At 38.4% G+C, this 21,519-nt stretch overlaps 1 protein-coding gene across 5 annotated transcripts in view; it reads left to right on the plus strand.

Moving 5' to 3' along the window:
- The window catches only part of SEMA5B (semaphorin 5B), a 487,556-nt gene that overhangs the window by 371,081 nt on the left and 94,956 nt on the right, over positions 1-21,519 (plus strand). For all 5 annotated transcript variants that reach the window (XM_087950222.1, XM_087950223.1, XM_087950221.1 and 2 more), the window contains 4 exons: positions 3,788-3,850; positions 7,805-7,903; positions 9,605-9,818; positions 14,154-14,439. In XM_087950222.1, coding sequence (XP_087806348.1) covers positions 3,788-3,850; positions 7,805-7,903; positions 9,605-9,818; positions 14,154-14,439 — 662 coding nt within the window. The remainder of the gene's footprint in view (positions 1-3,787; positions 3,851-7,804; positions 7,904-9,604; positions 9,819-14,153; positions 14,440-21,519) is intronic.

Genomic DNA, 21,519 nt, shown 5'->3' on the forward strand with positions numbered 1-21,519 from the left:
CAGAAGAAATTGGTGGCCAGAAGAGTGTCAGGAACAAGTTCATTGTGAGCGATTGTCTGAATTTGACAGCCAAATTCTGCCAAACCCGTCCTGAGAATTGATACTGGATTTCTTCAAGATTTCCCTTAAAAATTGGAGTAATGATTTACCAGAAGAGCAAGGAGTTACTTTCTGTAACTAACTTAATCAGCCTTTGCCACTCCTTTGTGGCTCTATTTGTCTCTCAGGAGGGATTGACACTGTTTTTAAATAATTAATTAACAGTTGAAGATGTTCCATGGAATGATTTAATTTAAACACTTGGTATGTTACCTTGAACTTCCTCTTGAGATGTTCACGCTCACTGTTGGTGTCTTTTTACAGAGATCAGAATGACTGAGGAAGTTCCTCTCACCAGGTCTATATAATGATTGTGCTAATTAATGTGTTGCTCATAAAGCTCTAAACAGTCATTATGAAGTTCCATTAGTTGCAGATGAATCCCTATGGTGGTTGCAGAGCAGAATCCCTATGGTGAATATAGAGTTTAAGAGCAGACAATGCTCTTAAGCTTATTTCAGTTCTTCTAACGTGGATGACAGAATTCTGATTTTGTAAGACTGGGACAAATTTTTACATTTTTAAAAATCTCATCAATAAGTGGCATTCTTAATATTATAGGTAGTCCTTGGTTAACAGCAGTAATAATTGGGATTAAGAACTCTGACATTAAATGAAGTGGTTGTAAAGGTGATGTCACATGATTGTACTGAGTTATGACTGTTGTTCCAGCAATTCCAGTTGAAGTCATGAGGCAAATCCCACATAGCTGTTAGGTATGTTGTCACATACTCACCATTTGCAATCTCCTGCTGGCTTTCTCAATGACTTTGCTTGTCAGAAGCCAGCAGTAAAGTTCACCAATGGTGATCACATGATTGTGGGGTACTGGGACAGCCATAACTAACCAATCAGATGACAGCGGAAAGGGACCTTGGAGGCCTTCTAGGGTGGGCTTCAAAAATTTTAGCAAAGGATTCTCTGCCCGGTTGCTGGGTGGGCGTAGCCATGGTGGGTGGCATAGTCGGCCTCCTGCACCATGGTGTGTGTGTGTGGGGGGTATTTTTGCCCTCCCTGGGCTCCAGAGGCTTTCCTCAAGCCTCCAGGAGGGTGAAAACTGTCTCCCCGGGCTCCGGAGGCTTTCTGGAAGCTGGAAATGGGCCCATTTCCAGCTTTCCTGAACTTCTGAGACACCTGTTTTTCACCCTCCCCGAGCCTCCATGCACGCCCTGCACTTACCTGCATCCAAAACGGGCCGTGTGGGGACTGCTGGGAGGGGCAGGGCGGGGTGGGCAGGGCAGGGCCAGCCAGGATTCGGATTTGGGAGTTCTCCAAACTGCACAGAATCTTAGCTAGGGGCTCTCCTGAACCCCTGCTAACCCTCAGCAGCCCACCCCTGCTTCTAGTCCAACCCACTGTTCAAGCATGAGACCCTATACCATTTCAGACAAGTGACTGTCCTGTCTCTTCTTAAAAGCCTCCAGTGATGAAGCACCCACAACTTCTGAAGGCAAACTGTTCCACTGGTTAATTGTCCTCACTGTTAGAAAGTTTCTCCTTAATTCCAGGTTGCTTCTCTCTTTGACTAGTTTCCAACCGTTTTTGCTTGTCTTGTTTTCTGGTGCTTTGGAAAATAACTCTGAGAACTGGCCATAAGTTTCCTCATTCAGTGCTGTCACAATTTTGAATGGTCACTGAATGAATGATAGTTACTAATTGTGATTCTACTTTCAGATCATATAGAGGTGAATCCAGATGGTTGGCCATCTATCTACCTTATTCAGAATTTTTCATGATTTCAGATTTTATCTTATGGCTCCTTTAGGAGATGAGGTCCTGGAATTATTATTATTATTATTTTGCTGACAATGATATTTAAAGCGCTGGTAGAATTATAAGCTCAATCAACTATGTGCCTAGTTGGGTATTTCAGTCTACTTCAATAATAAGTGTTGCTGCTGAGTGATCAGTAGGGCAGTTTTCAATGTACCTCTGCATATGGCAAATAATAAATGGAGAAAAAGATATGAAAAGGAAGTTCATAATTTGCAATAAATGTTTGGGTCTTGCAAGTAAACTTTGACTTCTGGTAACTGCCTAGACAATCCATGCAGTGTTCTTGGCCACATTTTTGGAAATGGTTTGCTATTGTCTTCTTCCCAGGGCTAAGAGAGAATGACAGGCCCAAAAATGACCAATTGGCTTTTGGTGAGGTGGGGAAAATATACATAAAAATAACCAGAGGTTATAGCATTGTGTTGGATGGGTCAAAAAGTTACTTTAGCCTAACAAGTCACAGGTACAAGTCTGGAGAAAGTAGCAACACTTAAAAATAATTTAATTTTAATTGATCTGTCATTTCTTGTTAGCTTGGAATACGTTATATGGAGTTTTTAGGTCAAAAATATAGATTTCCTGATTTATTATCCTGTGAGATGCTTGGAAAATTTGAAATGAATGTAGCCATAAGCTTTTTCTTTTTGAATCAGTCCTGTAAAATTGAAAGCAAAGTGAATGTATTGAAGAGAAAAATCTAATGGGTGCTCCAAGATGCAGCATTCAGGAGATGTGTAGAGGATATTTCCAAATGACTGAGGAATACAGTGATTCTAACAATTGGGTTTATTAGGTTCTATCTGTGACATATAATCTCTATTTAGGTAATGTGTATACATCAGTCAGTTATACTTTTTTTAAATCTAAAATTATTGAAATTAATTGGTGTATATGAGTTCATAAAACGCAGTTGCAGTTATTTTTGCTAACTGAATATGAGTCAACACTGAATTTGGTTGAGAGTTGAAATAAATGTCATATGGAAGAGATTTATTATTATGATTCTCATTTGTTCGAATTAAAACAAATGGCAGTCACTGAGCCCACTTATTAGTCTGAGTTTGGATGAGAGAACCCCAACTCTTTCTAAATTATTTATCTTAAACACATGTACATTATACATCACAAAAAGTTATTTGCCCCAATGCGGATACAAAGAGACGAAAATTAGTTTATAGGTGCTCTCTGTTTGGGTAGGACTAACTTGGAGAATGTTAATCGGTTCATCTGTGGCTACCAACTACCATGGTTTCACACAATTCCACACTCTGCACCCCAAACTCCATTGTCCTCACCTTATGGTGCACCAGCACCTTGAGCACATTTTTGCACCCTCCCCCACCCAGAAGCAGCCACCCCAAACCAGCCCTTTGTGCACACCTAGTTTATCCTTCCCTACCTGGCAGAAGCTGCTTACCTACTTGTTATGATCCCCCTGTGACTTGCCACTTTCTGCCACTTTTCCACTGACTTCAGTTGTTGGAAAGCCAGCAGGAAGCTGTGAGAAAGTCCTCTCTTAATGACCCCTGAGTTAGCAATGGGGACTGCCAGATTGCTGTCACTAAGCAATGTAGGCACATGACATTACATTTTATAATCACATTGCTTAGTAATGGAAATTCCAGTGACAATTACTGTCGTTGACCAATGATTACCGGTATGGTAAGTACATTTACATGAAAATATAATAATTATTTCCCCTGTATTCCTGCATTTGCTATCTTGGTCCCTCAAGGGTTGGTGGTCTGTCATCTGCTGCCTTTCTTTTGTACTTCACAAGAGAACATAAAAAAAGCAAGAGATCTATCATAGGATCTGCTGCAAAATGGCCTGCATGGCTCCCTTTTAAATATTGCTGTGACTCCAAAGGAAGCCTGACCCCAGGGTTCATGGTGCTGTTTTGGTTCCCTAGGCAACAGAATGGGGCTCAGATGAAGACACCAGAAGATCATGTCAAAGTAAAGGAAAAACTGAGGTAAGTCTCCTATCTTATTTCTTCATACGTATGGAGACCCCCGTCATTAATATTAATGATTTCATGTAATTGTTTATGGGGAATTTTCACCTGAAAATGTGTGATACGAGTTGTTTAAAAGGATGCTATTATAACAAAAAGGTAAAATATGTGTTAATTCTAATGGCATATTTTCGGATTCTGGATAATAGTCTTTTAGGAATGTTTTCATGGAAAATTAAAGTTAATCTCCACTTTTTTGGAAGAGACTAGAACAATGGATTTCTGTGGGATAGATGGGTCTATCTACCCATAGAAGATCTATTTAGATAGAAGATCTACTTGCAGGGTTTAGTTTAAATTTCTGATTAAGAGTTAGTTTGGTTTTATTATAATTTCAGGGAAGTATGCTTTTGGATTTAAATCACCATAGTGCCCATCCAACCAATTCCTTCTCAAGTGTTCCACTCCTGGTTCAGAAAAGTTTTATTTTATTTATTTATTCATTTAATTTTTCAAACGCTTACAATATAATAGAAATAAGAATAAACATAAGGATAAATACATGAAATAGGTACTTATAATTGGGGACAATAGGACAGGGATGGTAGGCACAATTGTGCACTTATGCACGCCCCTTACAGTCCTCTTAGGAATGGGTGAAGTCAATGGAGGTTAGTTTCAGGGTAAAGGAGTGGGGGTTTGAACATGTGACAACAGAATCAGGTAGCGAGTTCCAGACATGACCACTCTGTTGCTGAAATCGTACTTCTTGCAATCAAGTTTGGAGTGGTTTACATTAAGTTTATATCTGTTGTGCACTCTTGTGTTGTTGTGGTTAAAGCTGAAATATTCATTAACTGGTAAAACATTGTATCATATGATTTTATGTACTATGCTTAAGTCCAATCTTTGCCGGCATAGTTCAAGGATGTCTAAACTTAGAATCTCAAGTCTGGTGGTGTAGGGTATTCTGTTGCAAACAGAGGAGTGTAGTACTCTTCTCACTCGAGTGAATGGCAGGCACATGCACCTGCCACTTACTTAAGTGAAGTTGTATGCACACGTACCTGCCCCTCACACAAAACCAGTGATAGGATTCAGCCAGTTCGCATCACTTCAGAAGAACAGGTTGTTAACTTTCTGAGCAGTTTGGTGAACTGGTTGTGGAAATATCATTAGGGCAGACAACCGGTTGTTAAATTATTTGAATCCCACCATTGCACAAAACCATTCCCTCTTCCCCACCTCTCCCCAACACTGGGCCACCAACCCAGAAAGCTTGGGGAACACTGGTATGCAGTATACATTCTAAGCTATAGTCTTGAACTATTTATGGATAGTCCAAACTCCAGCCTGACTAAAGCTGTTTTCATAGAAGCAAATGTTCTAGAATATTATGGAGAATCAACAATTTTCTTTAATTAGCAACTAATCATTGCTATTTAAACAGGACAAATACAACATACAGAACACTAGGGCAGTAGAACAGTGAAATTAGTTACTGTTGAGCTACTAATAGAGAGTTGCATTTTTATTGTCTGCCTATGTAAAAGACAGTTTGCAGGGAGCATGTGAACACATCAGAGAGAAAAGACCAAAACGGAAATTTTCCTGATTCTGATATGCCACTTGCAGTGTGCTTGGAAGAGAATTTTAACTGGATGTGATCATAAAACTCAGCTCCAAGCATGTATACTTTTGTTTGTCATTACTGCAGTTGCTAGTTCTGTATGGAACAAACGACAGCTTATCTTTTTTCTGAAAGATAATGTATTGAAGCTTTGCTTCCAGGCTGAGATAAATTTGAGATCTGATCCCTCATCAAGTCATAATGGAAATGAAAAGTAAACCATGTGAACCTCTCCAAGGAACACTGTGATCTTGATACACTCATTCTGTGTGCTCCCCAGGCCAACTGTGACAGTTCCCATTCTGCTATCTACTCAAATAAGTGTCTTGGCTTCCTTTATAAAATACATCCCCAAACAACAAGGACATCTGACACTTTGCTTGTAGGCCACATGTGTAGTGCTTATTGTGGTTAATGTTTCAGTGAAATGATTCCAATTTCATAAATTAAAGGAAGTTGTGATATCTGTAATTATGGAAGGATCTTTCTCTGCCTTCAGGGTCATTTGGAGTGGTTGTGTATTAACAAAACTCCCAATATTGTAATGTTTTTCAAGCTTCTGCTTCTGTGTTGGGAAACTGGAAAAAATGTTTTTGACCTTCTGGAAGAGCTGGTTCTTCAGCTGCAGTCTCTTGTTGGTGGCCATTTATAATCTCCAGATAATGAGAAAGAAATTGAACATAAGATCATTTGAACAAGTTACGTTTCCTGAATATATATCAAACTTAACCCCTTTCCCCAGAAGCTGCACAAATAGAAATCCATAGACCAGAGTTATTTCAAGCTAGAGGTGTTTAAACAAGACAAAACAAAACCTCTGACCCATTGTATGGCTGCAATCAAAGTTGTTGATATTTCTTTATAAGATAGCCTAGAGGGGAAAATAGTAAGGTATAGTTTTAATCAACCAGCTAATTTCTCTAAAATGGCAGAGAATAACATTTATACAAAAGCTTCTATAATTTATGGGTTGGATAGGAAGTCTCTGTACATAACAATTGGAGTGTTTTTGATTATGCAGTTTTACCAGTGTTGCGCTTCTTATATTTGGAGATTTATTGAATTTCTGTAAAATAGACTGTTTGAACAAAGAGACTGATCAAACTGAATGAAATTTGGTGATTTTCCTCCTTTGGTGATTGGATCATGCAATGTCTCAGATTTATGTTTATTTATTTTATCTATATTTCACACTTCTTAACCACCCAATTGCCAATAGTTTTGCCAATAGCCCAGTTCTCTTTTACAGAATGTACTGCAAGGGGGATTCTCAGTTTTATGAAAATGAATTTTCCTGGCTTGCTCAATACTGAATTTGTAACAAATGCTACAGCAAAGATTTGTTTATATTTAACTTTAGCTTTACATACATTGCAATCTGAATTTTCTTAACTGTAATTCAGTGTTTCTTGCAAGTGCTTTCTCTTCAACTGGTTGCAACCCTTAATAAAGAGGGCAGTCTGAATCTACCAAATTCTGTGTGCTGCAAGCTACACTGTATATTTTTTTTTTTAAAAAAAATCTAAATAAATTGGGAGGGAGAAGATTTGAATGGTATTTAACAACTAGTTATATCATAGTTGTGTGTTCTAAAAACAGTTGGGATTACTAGATTTAAAATAATGGGGAGGAGATTAATAAACTCAAAGTACATTTTTATGAAAGGCAAACACTCAAAAATCTGTGACTTTGATCTTTTCTACAGTAAATTACTCTTCTCAACTTGGGAAAGTCCAATACATAATTTTGGGTGTATCTGTCTTGAATTTAGTGTTCTTTGATCGCTTACATGCTTAATATCATTAGTTAGTATTTAAAATTAAACATGGCATATGTTTTTCTAAAAGTTATGCTCTTTAATTTATCATTATATTTCTCCAGTTATTCAGTGAAAGACAATTGGTATAGAGGCATTCTCATCTGTGTTACCGTAGCATGATATTTACAACAGAGTGTGAAATGGAAAATATGCAGAATTCTTGAATGTCACAACAGTGCATGCTAGAGAACTCTGAAGTATTCAATTTTTCCCCAAAGCATGCTACTCAGTGGCACAGAAGTGATTGCTGAAAGTAAGTCATCCAAACCAAAAGCAGTTGGAGATAATCTGGACATGGCATTCTGAATAAAACAAGCTTTCTTTTTTTAGAGATAGAACACCTCTAGAAACTATTAAACTATACAAGTAATTACCCTGTTCTTCAGAATGCTCCATTCCCAGCTCAGCTGCAGATCCCAGAAACAGACCAGTTACTATCTTTGCTTGGAACTAAACTCTAATAAGCTTAACAGTTTAGATTGGCCATCTTTCTGTAAAGTGTCTTTTCTTGTCTTTGCTTTAGGAGGAATGCCAAAACTATGTTCGCGTTCTCATTGTTTATGGCAAGAAGGTTTTCACTTGTGGCACAAATGCTTTTTCACCAGTATGTTCCAGCAGACAGGTAAATTGTACCCTTCCCTTTTCAGGATTTGCTGGAGAATAAGAATGGAAGTATGATAAAGGACGCCCTGTTTCTTATAAATCACACTAGAGATGAGATACGTTAATGTTGCATTAATTGAATTTAATAGGTGCCACTGTAAGAGACAAGAAGGAAAAAGTAATAACAAAGGACAGCATATCTTACAATGCAAAGAGGATAGTTGCAATTGTTGACATTAAAAAATGTGTTGTGCCTTTTTTGCAATATAAGCAGATGGGCCAGTTTTACTTTCTACTAAAAATTATGTCTGTATTCATTAGTTTATCATGTCTGTACTGTTATATAGAGCTGCTTGGGAGATGCTCTGAAAAATGCTAAAAACTACTCTTGGTCCAAAATACCAGACAAATATTTAAAGTGAATAAAAAACTAAATTCAAAATGTAGGATTTCATAAAAGGAACAACTAGACACAAGGACAGTTTTTCCCCCCAAACACCATCACTCTGGTAAACAAATAATTCCCTCAACACTGTCCAACTATTTACAAAGTCTGCATTACTATTATTATTAATCTTCTCATCACTCCTTATCACCCATCCCCTCCCACTTGTGACTGTATGACTGTAACTTTGTCGCTTGTATCCTTACTATTTATATTGACTGTTTCCTAGTATGATTTGATTGCTTATTGTACCCTATGACTATCATCAAGTGTTGTAACTCATAATTCTTGACTCTTGACGAATGTATCTTTTCGTTTAGGTACACTGAGAGCATTTGCACCAAGACAAATTCCTTGTGTGTCCAATCACACTTGGCCAATAAAGAATTCTATTCTATTCTATATGTAATTCTGTTGCTGGAACTTGCTTCTAGTTGTTTCTGGGTTAAACTCAGAGCTTTGCGATAATCAGTCAGGCCTTCCTCTGTGTGTCCCAGTGTCCCCAGAAGCAGTCTTGCATACTTGGAATCATTGAGTGTATCTCCAAGAGTAGGACTTTCTTCAGAGCCCTACCTGAGGGACTCCAATCCTTTTCCCGTTGCAATGGAATTTCAGGGGTTAGGTAAAGTCTTCCATATGAAATATGAGATTCAGCTTCAAAGTATGAATGAAGAACTGAAATGGGTGAACTACAGTCTTTTAGATGAGAACTTAGATGCGAAGAATGCATTGAACCATTTTGAGAAGATGAAGATGTGACCCTAGAATTGAGATAGATCCAGGGACTGGCATAGAAAGTTAATCAGTCAAGAACCAGAAATAGCAATGGAATAGATGTTTTTAGGACAATAATACTTTGCCCGATAATCCTTATGAAAGAGATGGGGAACCTTGGACTTTCCAGATGTCACTGAACTACAGTGTTCTGTTACTTCACCCAAAATAGCTAATAACGAATGCCACTGGAAGTTGTTCAGTAACATCTGGAGGACTATTTTCCCTGCCGTGCCCCTTAGGTCCTGGTTGTGCATGTATTAAAAATAAAAACATAATTAACTCTAAAGGGCACAGGTGTAGTCTGCTACCCCATGGCAGATCATTAAAATCATTGAAATCCTGTTATCATAGTTCTTGCTCTGAGTGCATATAGCACCTTCCAGAGTTACAGTGAAGTGAGATATTACACATTTTGTTGGTCAGCTGTATTTGTTTGTTTTTTTCTCACTAGCCTCATTATTTTATCTTCCGACTTTTTTTTTTTTTTTTTAAATACAGGTAGGAAATCTTAGCAAAATAATTGAAAAAATAAATGGGGTAGCTCGCTGCCCCTACGACCCCCGGCACAACTCAACAGCTGTGATCACATCCCAGGGAGAACTGTATGCTGCGACAGTCATTGACTTTTCTGGACGGGATCCAGCCATTTATCGCAGCCTTGGAAACATCCCACCTCTTAGAACAGCACAGTACAACTCTAAATGGCTTAATGGTAAGAACTCCTGGTGTAGTGAAGAGCATTTAGTTCAACTGGACAGTCTTAGAAAACTATTATTTCTCTTATCTCATAAAAATCCAGCCTGAATACAGTAGAAAGGAGCTTGCTCCCAGATTGAACTTCGCTAGCACTGATAAAAAGGAACAGAAGTAAGACCAATAAAAATGCAGAAACAAGACTGATAGGGTACAGGCCTTTTATCTTTTCTTATTCTGAGAACTGATGCAAGGGCAGATTCTGCCAGATATTTCATTTGTGTTCTTATTGCCTACAGCTGCATAAACATGTCTACCGTATTGCTTATATCCTACTATGTCTTAAAACAAATCATATATTTAAAAGCTTGATAGCCCACGAAACCCATGTTTCTTGCACCAGAATGTCAGGCATCTAAGTTTACCCTATGATTATGCAGAGATAAGAGGCAGCAACAGCTTTCTTCCAACCTGTTGGGTGCTTTGTCTTTTAAAAATACAGGATTCCTCAGTTGGAAACCTATTCAAAACAGAGATTTCACCATTTTTGTTTTTTCCCCCCAAGTGATCATATATAGTTTTTGAGGCCACATTTCAAGTAACAGTGCTTCAGACTAGTACAAGCATGAAAACCATTCTCCTTTTATTTCATTATTTATAATTTATTAACTATAATTAATTTCCAGCTATATCTTTAAGAATGTTGTCTTCACATTAAAATTACAATTTGGTCATACAGTAACACCTGAAGCTTTCAAGAGTTACACCCAATAGTTGGGGAGGTGCAAATAATCTCTATACTGAAGCCACAAAGCACTAACTTTGCTATACTTTTCCCTATGGTAAATTTGATAACTGAAGCTCCTATGCTGGACAGCTTGGCACTTTAATGTTATACGAAGTCCCAAAGGGTTGTTTTACAGTAATGGCTGCATTACAACTGTTGTTTACCCCAAACTCTTAGTTTTTGCTCACATAGATAGACCTTCTCCAGAATAATCTGTTTTGGCCCTTCAGGTTGGCCTTTTAAGTCTCTTAAAGATTTCCCCCATTGCTGCTGAACCAAATCTTTTCACCTTGTTAATAGTTGTCCTTTTCTCCTTCATTCAACCTTTCTTAGCATTATTGACTGCTAGCTTTTCCCATAATGTGGAGCCCTTAGTGCTTGATTGTTTCCCTGCAGACATTTCATTATGCAACTAGGTAACATCATCAGTGCTTGCAAGTGTGAGGTTAATTCCTTGTTTATATACAGTAGCTTGCCTGCCATTTTTTTGGTGAGGAAGTGGTTTTCTCCCTAGTAGTTTCTTGATTAGGGCATTGTTTTCAGCTCGATTGTTTCTCTAGCATTAATCCCTACTTATCTGGGTGCAAGCTGCTGGAGAAGATGTATTCTGATCTTTTTGTTTCCTTCTTAGTTTTTTTTATTGTCTCTTTTTAATAGTGTATACATATGTGTGTTAAGTGATAGCTGGTTTGTCTAAATGCAAGCTTCTAGGAATTCCCTGGCGTTTTATTTATTTTGGTCTAGAGGGCTCAGTTTCCCAGCAGTTTGATAAGAAGGGACCTGGAATATGCTTTCACTATTAGATCTGGTAGAGCTAAACTCTTCCACTAAAACCTAGCTACTCCAGATTTTAATGGAAGCAACACCCTCCCAGTGATTTTACATGGTTATATCACAAAGCTAGTACATGTCACCACCCCCCCTTTCTCCATCCCTTTAGAAATAAGGAAATCTGTTCCCCATTATGCCACAGTTGGCTCCTCTGTATGGCATAGGCATTTGTCATGTATCCCTCATTTAAAATATTGTTCATATCCTAAAGCAGGGGTCCCCAACCGCCGGTCCGCGGACCGGTACCGATCCGCGGAACAAGCCTTACCGGGCCGCTGGTTGCTGGCGCCGCCATCTTTTTTGGTAAAAAAGCAATTTTTGTCAAAAAGATGGCGGCGCCAGCTTGGTGAGCTTTTCCGGGTAGAAAGCCATTTCTACCCGAAAAGCTCACCAGCGCTGCGCCGCTTTTTTGACGAAAAATCACTTCGATGACGTCACGGAAGTGATTTTTCGTCAAAAAGATGGCGGCGCCAGCTGACGCGAACCGGGCATGCGTCGAAAAGGTTGGGGATCCCTGTCCTAAAGCTTCCAAGGCTGACTCAGCTTTTTAAAGGTTTGGCCCTCTTTTCCTGAAGACGTCTTAAATTTAACATTAAGCTTTTTGTATTTGATCTGAAGTTTACATAATATCAGGGACATTTCTTTCATTTTTACATGATGTCAATATGCAACATCTTTCAAGCGTTGTTAATGTGCATGCACGATTGGTTAACTTTTTTGTGTTCTTCATTCGATACATTTATAATATGTTTCTCTTTACAATTGGGAACATGGTACTTTAACTATAGATGAGAAAGCTGAGAAAATGTCCCCCCCCCCCCCTAAAATTGTAAGTAGGTACCTAGTTTCCATTGCTGTGGCACATTGCACAGCCATAGACCAGCAAAATAGCAAATACAAATTCAGAATTTTTATTCCTTAACTATTCTTAACTATTCCATTAAAAGTTGACTCAGGCAAAAAAAAGTTTTATAGGACCTCTCAGGGTTAGACTTGAACAAAATCTCATGGGAACAGCCGTTCCTTAGGTGTAGGTGGCTGTTAAGAATGCCATTGTGTCTATTTTGTGGAAGTATAATCCTCTTACTGAATCAAGATTGTGCTGTATTGCGGTTTCAGAATGGCAGCTCTGACTCAGGCAATTTCATCTGACTTTAGGATTTTTTTTTTAAAAAGAACATTTCTAAATGTTTGAAGACAATTCCAGTGGGAAAGAGAGGAACTGAGTTTGCTGTACTCTTTGGCTGACTTATTCACTCAACTAACAATGTCCCCCTGGGTACTTTTTAAGACTGAGATGCTTTAAAAACCCTTCTGCTTTCTTTCATATAACTTTGATCAATGTAATTTTCCTCCATCTTTTCTGGTTGCTTTTTTTTGGCCCAGGTTATGGAGATTTGCATTTGAACAGTTTAATTTTGCTGTCTCGAAAAATATATATCAAACCATTTTATCATTTCCAATATTAAATAATTACTTATTCAATCTCCTCTGCATATGGAATCATCTCTCAAAAGACCTACTACGGGCCTACGGCTATCACCAGTGTGTTGAATTATACAGACCAAATAATTCAATAATGAAATAATTTGTGAGACTGCTTTTTAGGCAGTTAGGGAAAACTGCACCATTGGTAAATGTTTATGGCGATTCTTAATCATCCAGGTCATGGTTGTCCCAAAAGTACTTTTTAAAAGGCAACTGGACTTTGTTTTGTTTTTTTGAAGACATTTCCCCTTTCACCCAAGAAGCTGCTTCAGCTCTTGGTTGAAGAGCTGAAGCAGCTTCTTGGATGAGAAGCAAAACATCTTCAAGAAAAAACCAAACAAAATCCAGTTGCCTTTTAAAAAGCACTTTTGGTGCACCATTGATACAGATCCCTGGGATATAGGAGAATCAGTGCAAATAGATTTAATGATGAAAGTCAATTATTGCTGTTTATTGGAGGTAGCTGAATGTAAGGAAAAGAATAAAATATCCCTGGAACGAAGGTGCACTTGGCTAAAGGCCGTTAATGTATATTCACATTTGAGAGAAGGTATGTCTTGTGTATGTGTTAGCTGAAAGAATCTTGCAAAATGCCTTAAATACTTGCTTGTTGTGATTAATGGGGCTGTTTAGTTTAATGGCTATTCATTTAACCAATTAGCTGACTGAAAAGCAACATTGAAACACTCAGTATGATGGGCTTCCCTCTGAGGCTTGCATTAGTAGGAACCTTTCTCCTTTTGAAAGTCTCCTTGAACTCCGGTGGACTTTGCTGACAACAGTGCCACGTAGCTTTTCACATCTCCAGGGAATTTCTGTTTATCATCGATTAACTACAAGCCAACAGGCAAGCAAGTAATATTACTTGTGTTTGCTGTCTCTGTACCCATATATCTCATCCCAAATAAATCCTCAACCTAATGATTTAAACATGAACGCACAACTCAACTCCATGAGGAAAAAAAACAAGCAAAAAGCAAAAACAACAATGAGATTGTATGTGTTCTACCTCTATGTTTTGATACTGATGGCTTATTTATAACATGTAACTTATCTCTTGATGCTAAGCAATCAATTATTGATGTGCTTTTAAGTATCAGACCATAACTTGCTTGTGTTTCTTAGATGTTCTGGAAAAGATTTGTTTTTCTCCTTCACGTCCCCTGTGAGCATTTGTCCATACTTCATACAGAAAGCCCAATTTCTTAATGTATTTCTCACTGTTTTTATGGTTTAATTTTTCTCCAGAGCCCAACTTCATTGCTGCCTATGACATTGGTTTGTTCACTTACTTCTTTTTCCGTGAGAATGCGGTAGAGCATGACTGTGGAAAAACAGTCTATTCTCGTGTGGCCAGAGTTTGTAAAAATGACATTGGGGGACGATTTTTGTTGGAAGATACATGGACAACTTTCATGAAGGCTCGGCTGAATTGTTCCCGTTCTGGAGAAATCCCTTTTTACTACAATGAACTGCAAAGCACATTTTATCTTCCTGAACAGGATTTGATCTATGGAGTATTCACAACCAATGTGTGAGTTTGTTATTTCTTTTGTCTTCCCACTCAGTTGTTGCTAATGCTTTGGGTTTTTTTTTCCCTATAATGCTGTATTTATTTTAAGAAGTCAAGGATTTTTCCACCAAACAATTACCTTAAAATTGCCTCTCTGTGTGTGTGTGTTGTGTTGTGTTGTGGTGTGTGTGTGTGTGTGTGTGTGAGGGTGAGAGAGAAAGAGAGACAGAGACAGAGAGAGCGCTCTATAGGGGGGTGTTGATCATCTTATATTTGCTGTGCCAGTATCTTCAACTATCCCTTGGTAAAATACATGGGTGCCTGCAGAATAACCTGAAGATAAGCTGAAGCTTAAGAGGACTTCCTTCCTTGCTCTGTGAATGTAGCTCTTTCTGTAATATCTGAAGAGGACTTGGAGTGGAGGGGTTGGTTACAATTACTGCGGGTAAATTAAAAAATAAGTTCAGAGGAGGAAGTTGGTAAAATGCCTAATGAGAATATCTGCATACTGCTAAAACTTTTCCTTCTGTATCTTTTATACCTGGGCGAAATGGTACATCACAGGGCAACCATTTTTGAACCAGTGTACCTCAAATGGACTAACTCTGTGAGGAGATAGGCAGTTTCAAAATCTAATGAATAAAGAAACTTACAGAACGAGTCCAAAATCTAGAACTCCTGGGAGAATGAAATTTGGGGAAGTTGGGGCTGCTAGTCAGGTGTTCCTCATTTTCAGTGTTCCAGGATAGTTTCCAGACACTTTCAAATCCCTTGTTCCCTCCCTCACACAGAGGGAGGGAACAACAACAACAGGGAAGAAGGACCCCTGCATGCCCTTTCCGGTCAATGCCACCTCCCCATGTTCCTTTCCCAACTCATGCACTTCTTGCACACTCCCAAGTACCCTCCCTGACCTTCACCGCCCCCCACATCTGTGTGGCATCTCTTACACATGCCCACACAACATTCCTGATCCTGCTACCCCCCTGCGTTAACCCATGCACCACTCTTAATCCCCCCTTCCTTAAACCATGCACCACCCTTACGCATCCCCAGGCTCCATTCTTGACCTGTGCCACTTCATCTTCCCTGATCTATGTAGCAGTTCTTGCACACCTCTGTACACTATTCCCAATCCATGTCATTTACCTGAGTGCCTGTCCCGACTTATGCAGCACCCCTCACAGACCTCCAGGTATGTTTCCCAACATGTATTTCCACACACACACACCTTTGCTCCGTCACTCAGCCAGCAGCAGACCCTTGCCTGCCTGCTGACCTTGGACTTGGAACTTGCTGCTGTCTTCCTCGTTGACTTTCTCCCTGCAATCTTCCCATAAACAAAGTAAAATACCAGCAGGAATTTGAGGGGGAGGGGAGTTTCTTGTTGTGGCTAGTCCCAAATTCATGAACCTTGGTTTTCCAGAAGGAGTAACATTGGAAATTATAGTCTGATTTATCTGTGGATGACTCCAAAAAAAAAAAAAAGCTGTGACTGATACGGAGAAGCACAAAGCTTGTTCATATCTTGGTGTATTAAACTGAGGTGTGATTAGCTGGAAAGGATTCTTACTTGGTAACTATCCAAAGTTGATATCTCTGATGAATCAGGGAACCAGTGGTGGGATTCACAATTTTTTTTACTACCAGTTCTGTGGCCATGGCTTTGTGGGCATGGTGTGGCTTGGTGGGCAAGGCAGGGGAAGGATACTGCAAAATCCCCATTCCCTCCCCACTCCAGGGGAAAGGTACTGGAAAATCCCATTCCGTCCCCACCCCACTAGCCTGCTTTCCAGCTCCGTTCTCCCGTTCAGGGCAACAAAAGATGACCCAGCCGATCACTGGGACTCAGGAGGCAGAGAATAGATGGGAGCGGGGCCAATCAGAGGTGGTATTTGCCGGTTCTCCGAACTACTCAAAATTTCTGCTACTGGTTCTCCAGAACTGGTCAGAACCTGCTGAATACCACCTCTGCAGGGAACAGTGTGTTTCTTTCATTGTTCAGTGTATATATAGAAGTTAATGTATTTTTCTCCATCTCACCCTTAATTGTTTACACTGCACCCCTGGTAGTAGAAAACAGGAGTTTATGTGCAATTACGTCTTATTTTTTTCTTTAACTTGAGAAGAAAAAAGACATTAGAGAACATCTTCAGAAGTGAATAGACAAATTATTATTGATAATAGTTGAAGTTAGATCAAATAAAAATTTTGTGCTGTGACACAATGTTCTTTCAAATATTCAAAGACAGAAAAATGTTCCAATTTGTCAGCCATCTAGATAAATAATGGTAATTATTTTTTTAACTTCTATCAGGACTTGTGTCATGCTTATGCTTCACGCATATAAATTAAGCCTTGTGTTCACTCCAGTAATATGATTGATATAAAGGTGCCTTATTTGTATCTTAAAGCATACTTGCTTTTCAAGGATAAGGAAAATGTATCTATAATCACAAACCTTGAAGCTTTCATGTAATGAAGTCAATAGCAATTTCAAAACAAAAGCAAAAACAAAAACAAAACCCCAAGGCTTCAGCCAGTTTGGTACACTTCATTGTGGAAAAATGTCTCATATTCCAATTTATTGTACACTCTTGCATAATACAAAGCTAGGTCAGCAGGAAAAATGGTATTTAGGGAATCAACTTTTGAAATATTTAAAGAGTTGTTATTAAAGTTTCCAGATGGGTCACTGAAAAACATTTACAAACTTTTGGATATGATGTGTTTTCTCATCGGCCTATTAATCTTTGGTGGGCCAGAAACTACACAGCCAATCTGCCTTTTAAATGAAATGGTGATCAAATGTACCCATAAATGCTGGAGAGGGACATGCTGCGGGTTTTTTTTTTTTTTTTGCATGTCCATTGCTTTCCCAACAATCTGTCACTTTCATTTAATGCGCCAATTCTTCAGAGACCCATATGACATAAATGCGATTATACAGCAGACAAAACTTAATAATAGTATATCAGAAAAGTCTTTCTTGGACTTCCTCTATACTCTTAGAGTTTTTCTTTGCAATAACATTTTGCAAAATGGAATTGCAAAATAAGTTAACTTGGGGCAGTGGTGTTGCCTGCCTAGCTCTGTGTTTATATAGTATTAGCTAATTGTCAAGAGTCCTCTTGTAGGGGAGACGGGTGGCATAAACAAACAAACAAGCAAATAAATAAAAAATAAAATAAAATAAAACCAATGAAGAGAATTCTAAGTGAGTTCCTGTACTGAAGGGGAATGATTTAGAGCAGTGTTTTTCAACCTTAGCAACTTGAAGGTGTCTGGACTTCAGCTGCTAGAATCTCTCAGCCAGAATGCTGTTTCAATGAACATGCACTCAGTGAACAATGAACATACATCTAGCATGTTGGCTGGCTGGGGGATTCTGGGTATTGATGTCCATGATCTTCAGGTTCCTGAAGTGGATTTATAGCCATTACGTAGAGTTGGAGAATGCAACTTTTCTTGGCAAGGGCTCACATTTACTTTTTGAAAGGCATGCTGATTTCTAAAAAGTTATCTCCAAAACTGTTCTCCCCAAAGAGTGATAGTAGGGCTAGGCTAAAAACCAGAGTTGATTTCCTTCACATCTGAATTTTGATGAAATCAGAAGCAGCTTGTAGGATAACTCTTGATGTATTTAATCAGAGTTCTTGGTCACTTTAACCAAGAATTTCTTCAGAACATTCTCAATCTCTAGAGGTTGCAGGCACATTTTTTGGGAAGCAATGTACTGCCCAGGTTGACTTTAGAGGGCAAAAGTTTAGCTACTTATAGGTTAATACAGTAGCTCCTTGCTCTTCACGATTCTTATTAGCATAGCTAGGAAAGTAGGTTCTTTGTGGGCTAGGAAGCTAAATTATACAGAGATACTACATTTCAGCTGATTTGCTCAAGAAGTATAGTTGGATAAAGATTTTGAGAATCCTGAGAACAGAATCTACCTCACTCCAACTACATTGACTTCTTATGGTTCCATAAGGCAATGGCAGCTGATTTGAACATTTATTTGACCCCAGAAACCTTGTTGAAATGATAATGGCTTAGTATTGAAAAAAAGCTGACACCAACCAGAGCGCAGGACAACTCAAAGAGCTCTAATGCAAGATCAGAAGATGTGGAGAGACCTAGCCCATAGAATCTCCAAGAGTCAGACATGACTGAATCATCATCATTGTTGGGGAAAAATCACAATAATCATAATCATAATAATACTAAGCCACTCTGTAAGACAGTTTGGAATGCTTTGCATACTGTAACACTACAGTATTTGTATACTTCTGTGTATCCTTTTCACTTGAAATTTTGGAATGTTTGAATCAGCGGAATATCTCTGAATCAATTGTTTTCAGGGTAGGCTTCCTTGTTTATTGTTCAAGCTCCAGTTCTGCATTTTCAGCCCACAACTGCTGTGCGTGCTGACAGAGTTGTCACTCGGCCCAATATGCCAGAACCAAGGCAAAAAACTGTTGAATCATCCAAATATGAGTTTCTGCTACGAAATTTGCTGCGAAACATTCAGTGGCTTGCTTCAGAAACCCCATTCCAGCCTCTAACCATGTGCAGGTATTTTTTTGTTTTTTTTTTTTTAGACTATTATTTTGCTTCTCCACTTGTGCCTGAAGGCATTAGGTTGTCATTTGTCATTAGCATTGTCTAAAGAGCAGCCTTCTGTGAACATGCAACATGTCAGTAACACTTAGGCAGGAATGAAGAAAGGTTCATCATGCAGTGCTTTGACAAGTTCACAGCCAACTGCTGCATTGCTCAATGGAAGGGAAGGATGGCTGGGAGAGGAGAGCAAGCCTGCAGACTTATTCCTTTAGCAACTGCTTTTGCTTTGGCAAGAGGAAAAAGGGATCTTCTGTTCAGGTACAGATCAAGAAAGTTCTTAAGATGTTTTGATGAGCCTGGTGGAGTCTTCCTAAAAGGGGCCTAACCCCTTTGTGAAGAATGCTAGACTCATAAGCAGTTCCTGCAGCACGTGCTGGAAGTTGCTAGGATACTAATTCAAATATCACACAAACTGCATTCATGCTTCTTAACACGGGTAAAAAATAATAGAAATGGATGTTTATATTGTTTTCTCCATTTCATAGGATCTCTTTTCTTTTGGTTGGACCAGGAGGGTCCTTTTTAAATACTTTACCCAAATACTTGTTTCCTACAACTTGGCAGTTGTTCCCATTGGTAAAAAAACATTACTAGTTTAGTTAAAAAAATGTTCTTTTCATAGAAATCCAAATTATTTCCAGTAGCGACACAATATGAAAAGCAATCATTCAGATATTTGAACAGCAGGATGACATGTCTTTCATGCTGTTTGGAAAGAGCCTTCTGTATTTTTAGACACTTTTTAAAAACTATTTTGAACTCGCTGATTTCTCTTTGATGGTTGTCCTCCTTCTTCCCACCACTTAAAATAACACAGAAATGTTTTGAATCTTCAGTTTGGCCCTTCCAAGTACTTTGCCTTAAAACTGTTACTCTTCAAATTATAAAATCTCAGCTCTTTGTAGATTTCATTTGATTAAGGATAGACTATCCCAAATAGATTGAAGAAAGAGAGTGAAAAGAATATTATGTAGAAAAGTAAAACAGATCCGGCATAGTTGAAAACTTATGTCAAATATTTTGTTTGGCTTTCTCACCTACTCTTGTATTTCAGCTGTTACTTCCAATCTATTCTTAAACCACAAAAATGCACTTGTGTGTTGTAATAGCTAAGTGGTTTCCTTTTCAACTATTAATCTGATAATGACTGACATGTGCATTAAACAAAGACCACAATTAAGTGACTGCAGTTCTTGATTTTAATGGATCCATGTTAAGGAAAACTGAATGCATACTCCTAGAGATATAAATATATTGTAAAAAAAAGCATCATTTCAAGATTTCTTCTCTTTTTAATTAGCAGAAGAAGGGAGGATCTGTAGAGATTTTGTTTTATAAGTCATTTGGATATTGAAAAATCTATACCAGAAACTTTTTGAATGTACAAAAACATATAGGAACATTTAGAGAATAATGGGAATAATCAAAACAATGTTAATGGTATCCAATAAGGCTTTGCTAAGATTTGGCTTGCTTCAGAGTTCTGCTTCAGTAGATCATATTCTAGGTCTCTGGAGTGTGTTCAGCTGCTTCTTCCTGAAAGTTATATATTCTGAAGTTCTGATAGATAACAGTATTAGGTAAAAGATTAGACAAGTTCCTTATTTCTGACATGTCTTGAGCCTCTTATGTAAATAGAATTGTTAGGAATAACATGGTTACCTAACTTAGTTTGGGTAAAATAATATATATAGACTATGATTGTGTGTGTCATTTTAAATGCAAAGCAAATGTAATTTTGGGTGCGGTTGTAAAATCACCATAAGAGGGAGCAAGAGAGCTCACTGCTGGCTTTTACTGGATTGCTGACAATGATGGATTGATGGTGATAACTGCCTGTTTTCCCTGCTATTGCTGAACGAAGAAAAGAGGTTTGATTTTCTTCATATCTCCACTGCAAAAAGAGATATATTACTGGACTGATTATTTGTAAGTTTACTGACCTCTTTTTCGACACTGGACTTTGCTAATGAATAATCCCTGGACGGACTGAACTTAGTGTAAGATATATGGACTGTTTGACTATGCTATAACACTTACCAAAATAAAAACTATTTAACTGGCACAGTGTATCTGTTTTACTGAGTGTAAGCTACAACAACGCTTATCTCACATATCTGCCTGCCTGCCTGACTACCGTGCACATTCTGCTAGGGTGTGTATCCCTAACACTGGTTATGGGCCCAGGCTGCACAGTCAGACTAACCAGGATATAACAGGCTTATATAAAGTGAGAGTTTGTGTAGTTACACAATACTGTATAAACAGACAGCTGTGTTTTATTAATTATAGTTTAATATCCAGAGAAAGATGGCACAAGTCAATTTACCAAGTTTGTCTCTCATATCCAAACTGGATGGAACAAACTATGTTTCATGGTCTATGAAATGCAGCCTACTTCTACGAAGAGAAGGTTTGTGGAGTATAATTCAAAACCCACCAGAGGTAGATGCATGGGATCCAGAGGATGAGGATGATGCCCAG

This window comes from Notechis scutatus, chromosome 1 (genome assembly GCF_049901735.1).
Source record: "Notechis scutatus isolate UNSWTSFEM ecotype Mainland chromosome 1, rNotScu1.2, whole genome shotgun sequence".
NCBI classification, from domain to species: Eukaryota; Metazoa; Chordata; class Lepidosauria; order Squamata; family Elapidae; genus Notechis; species Notechis scutatus.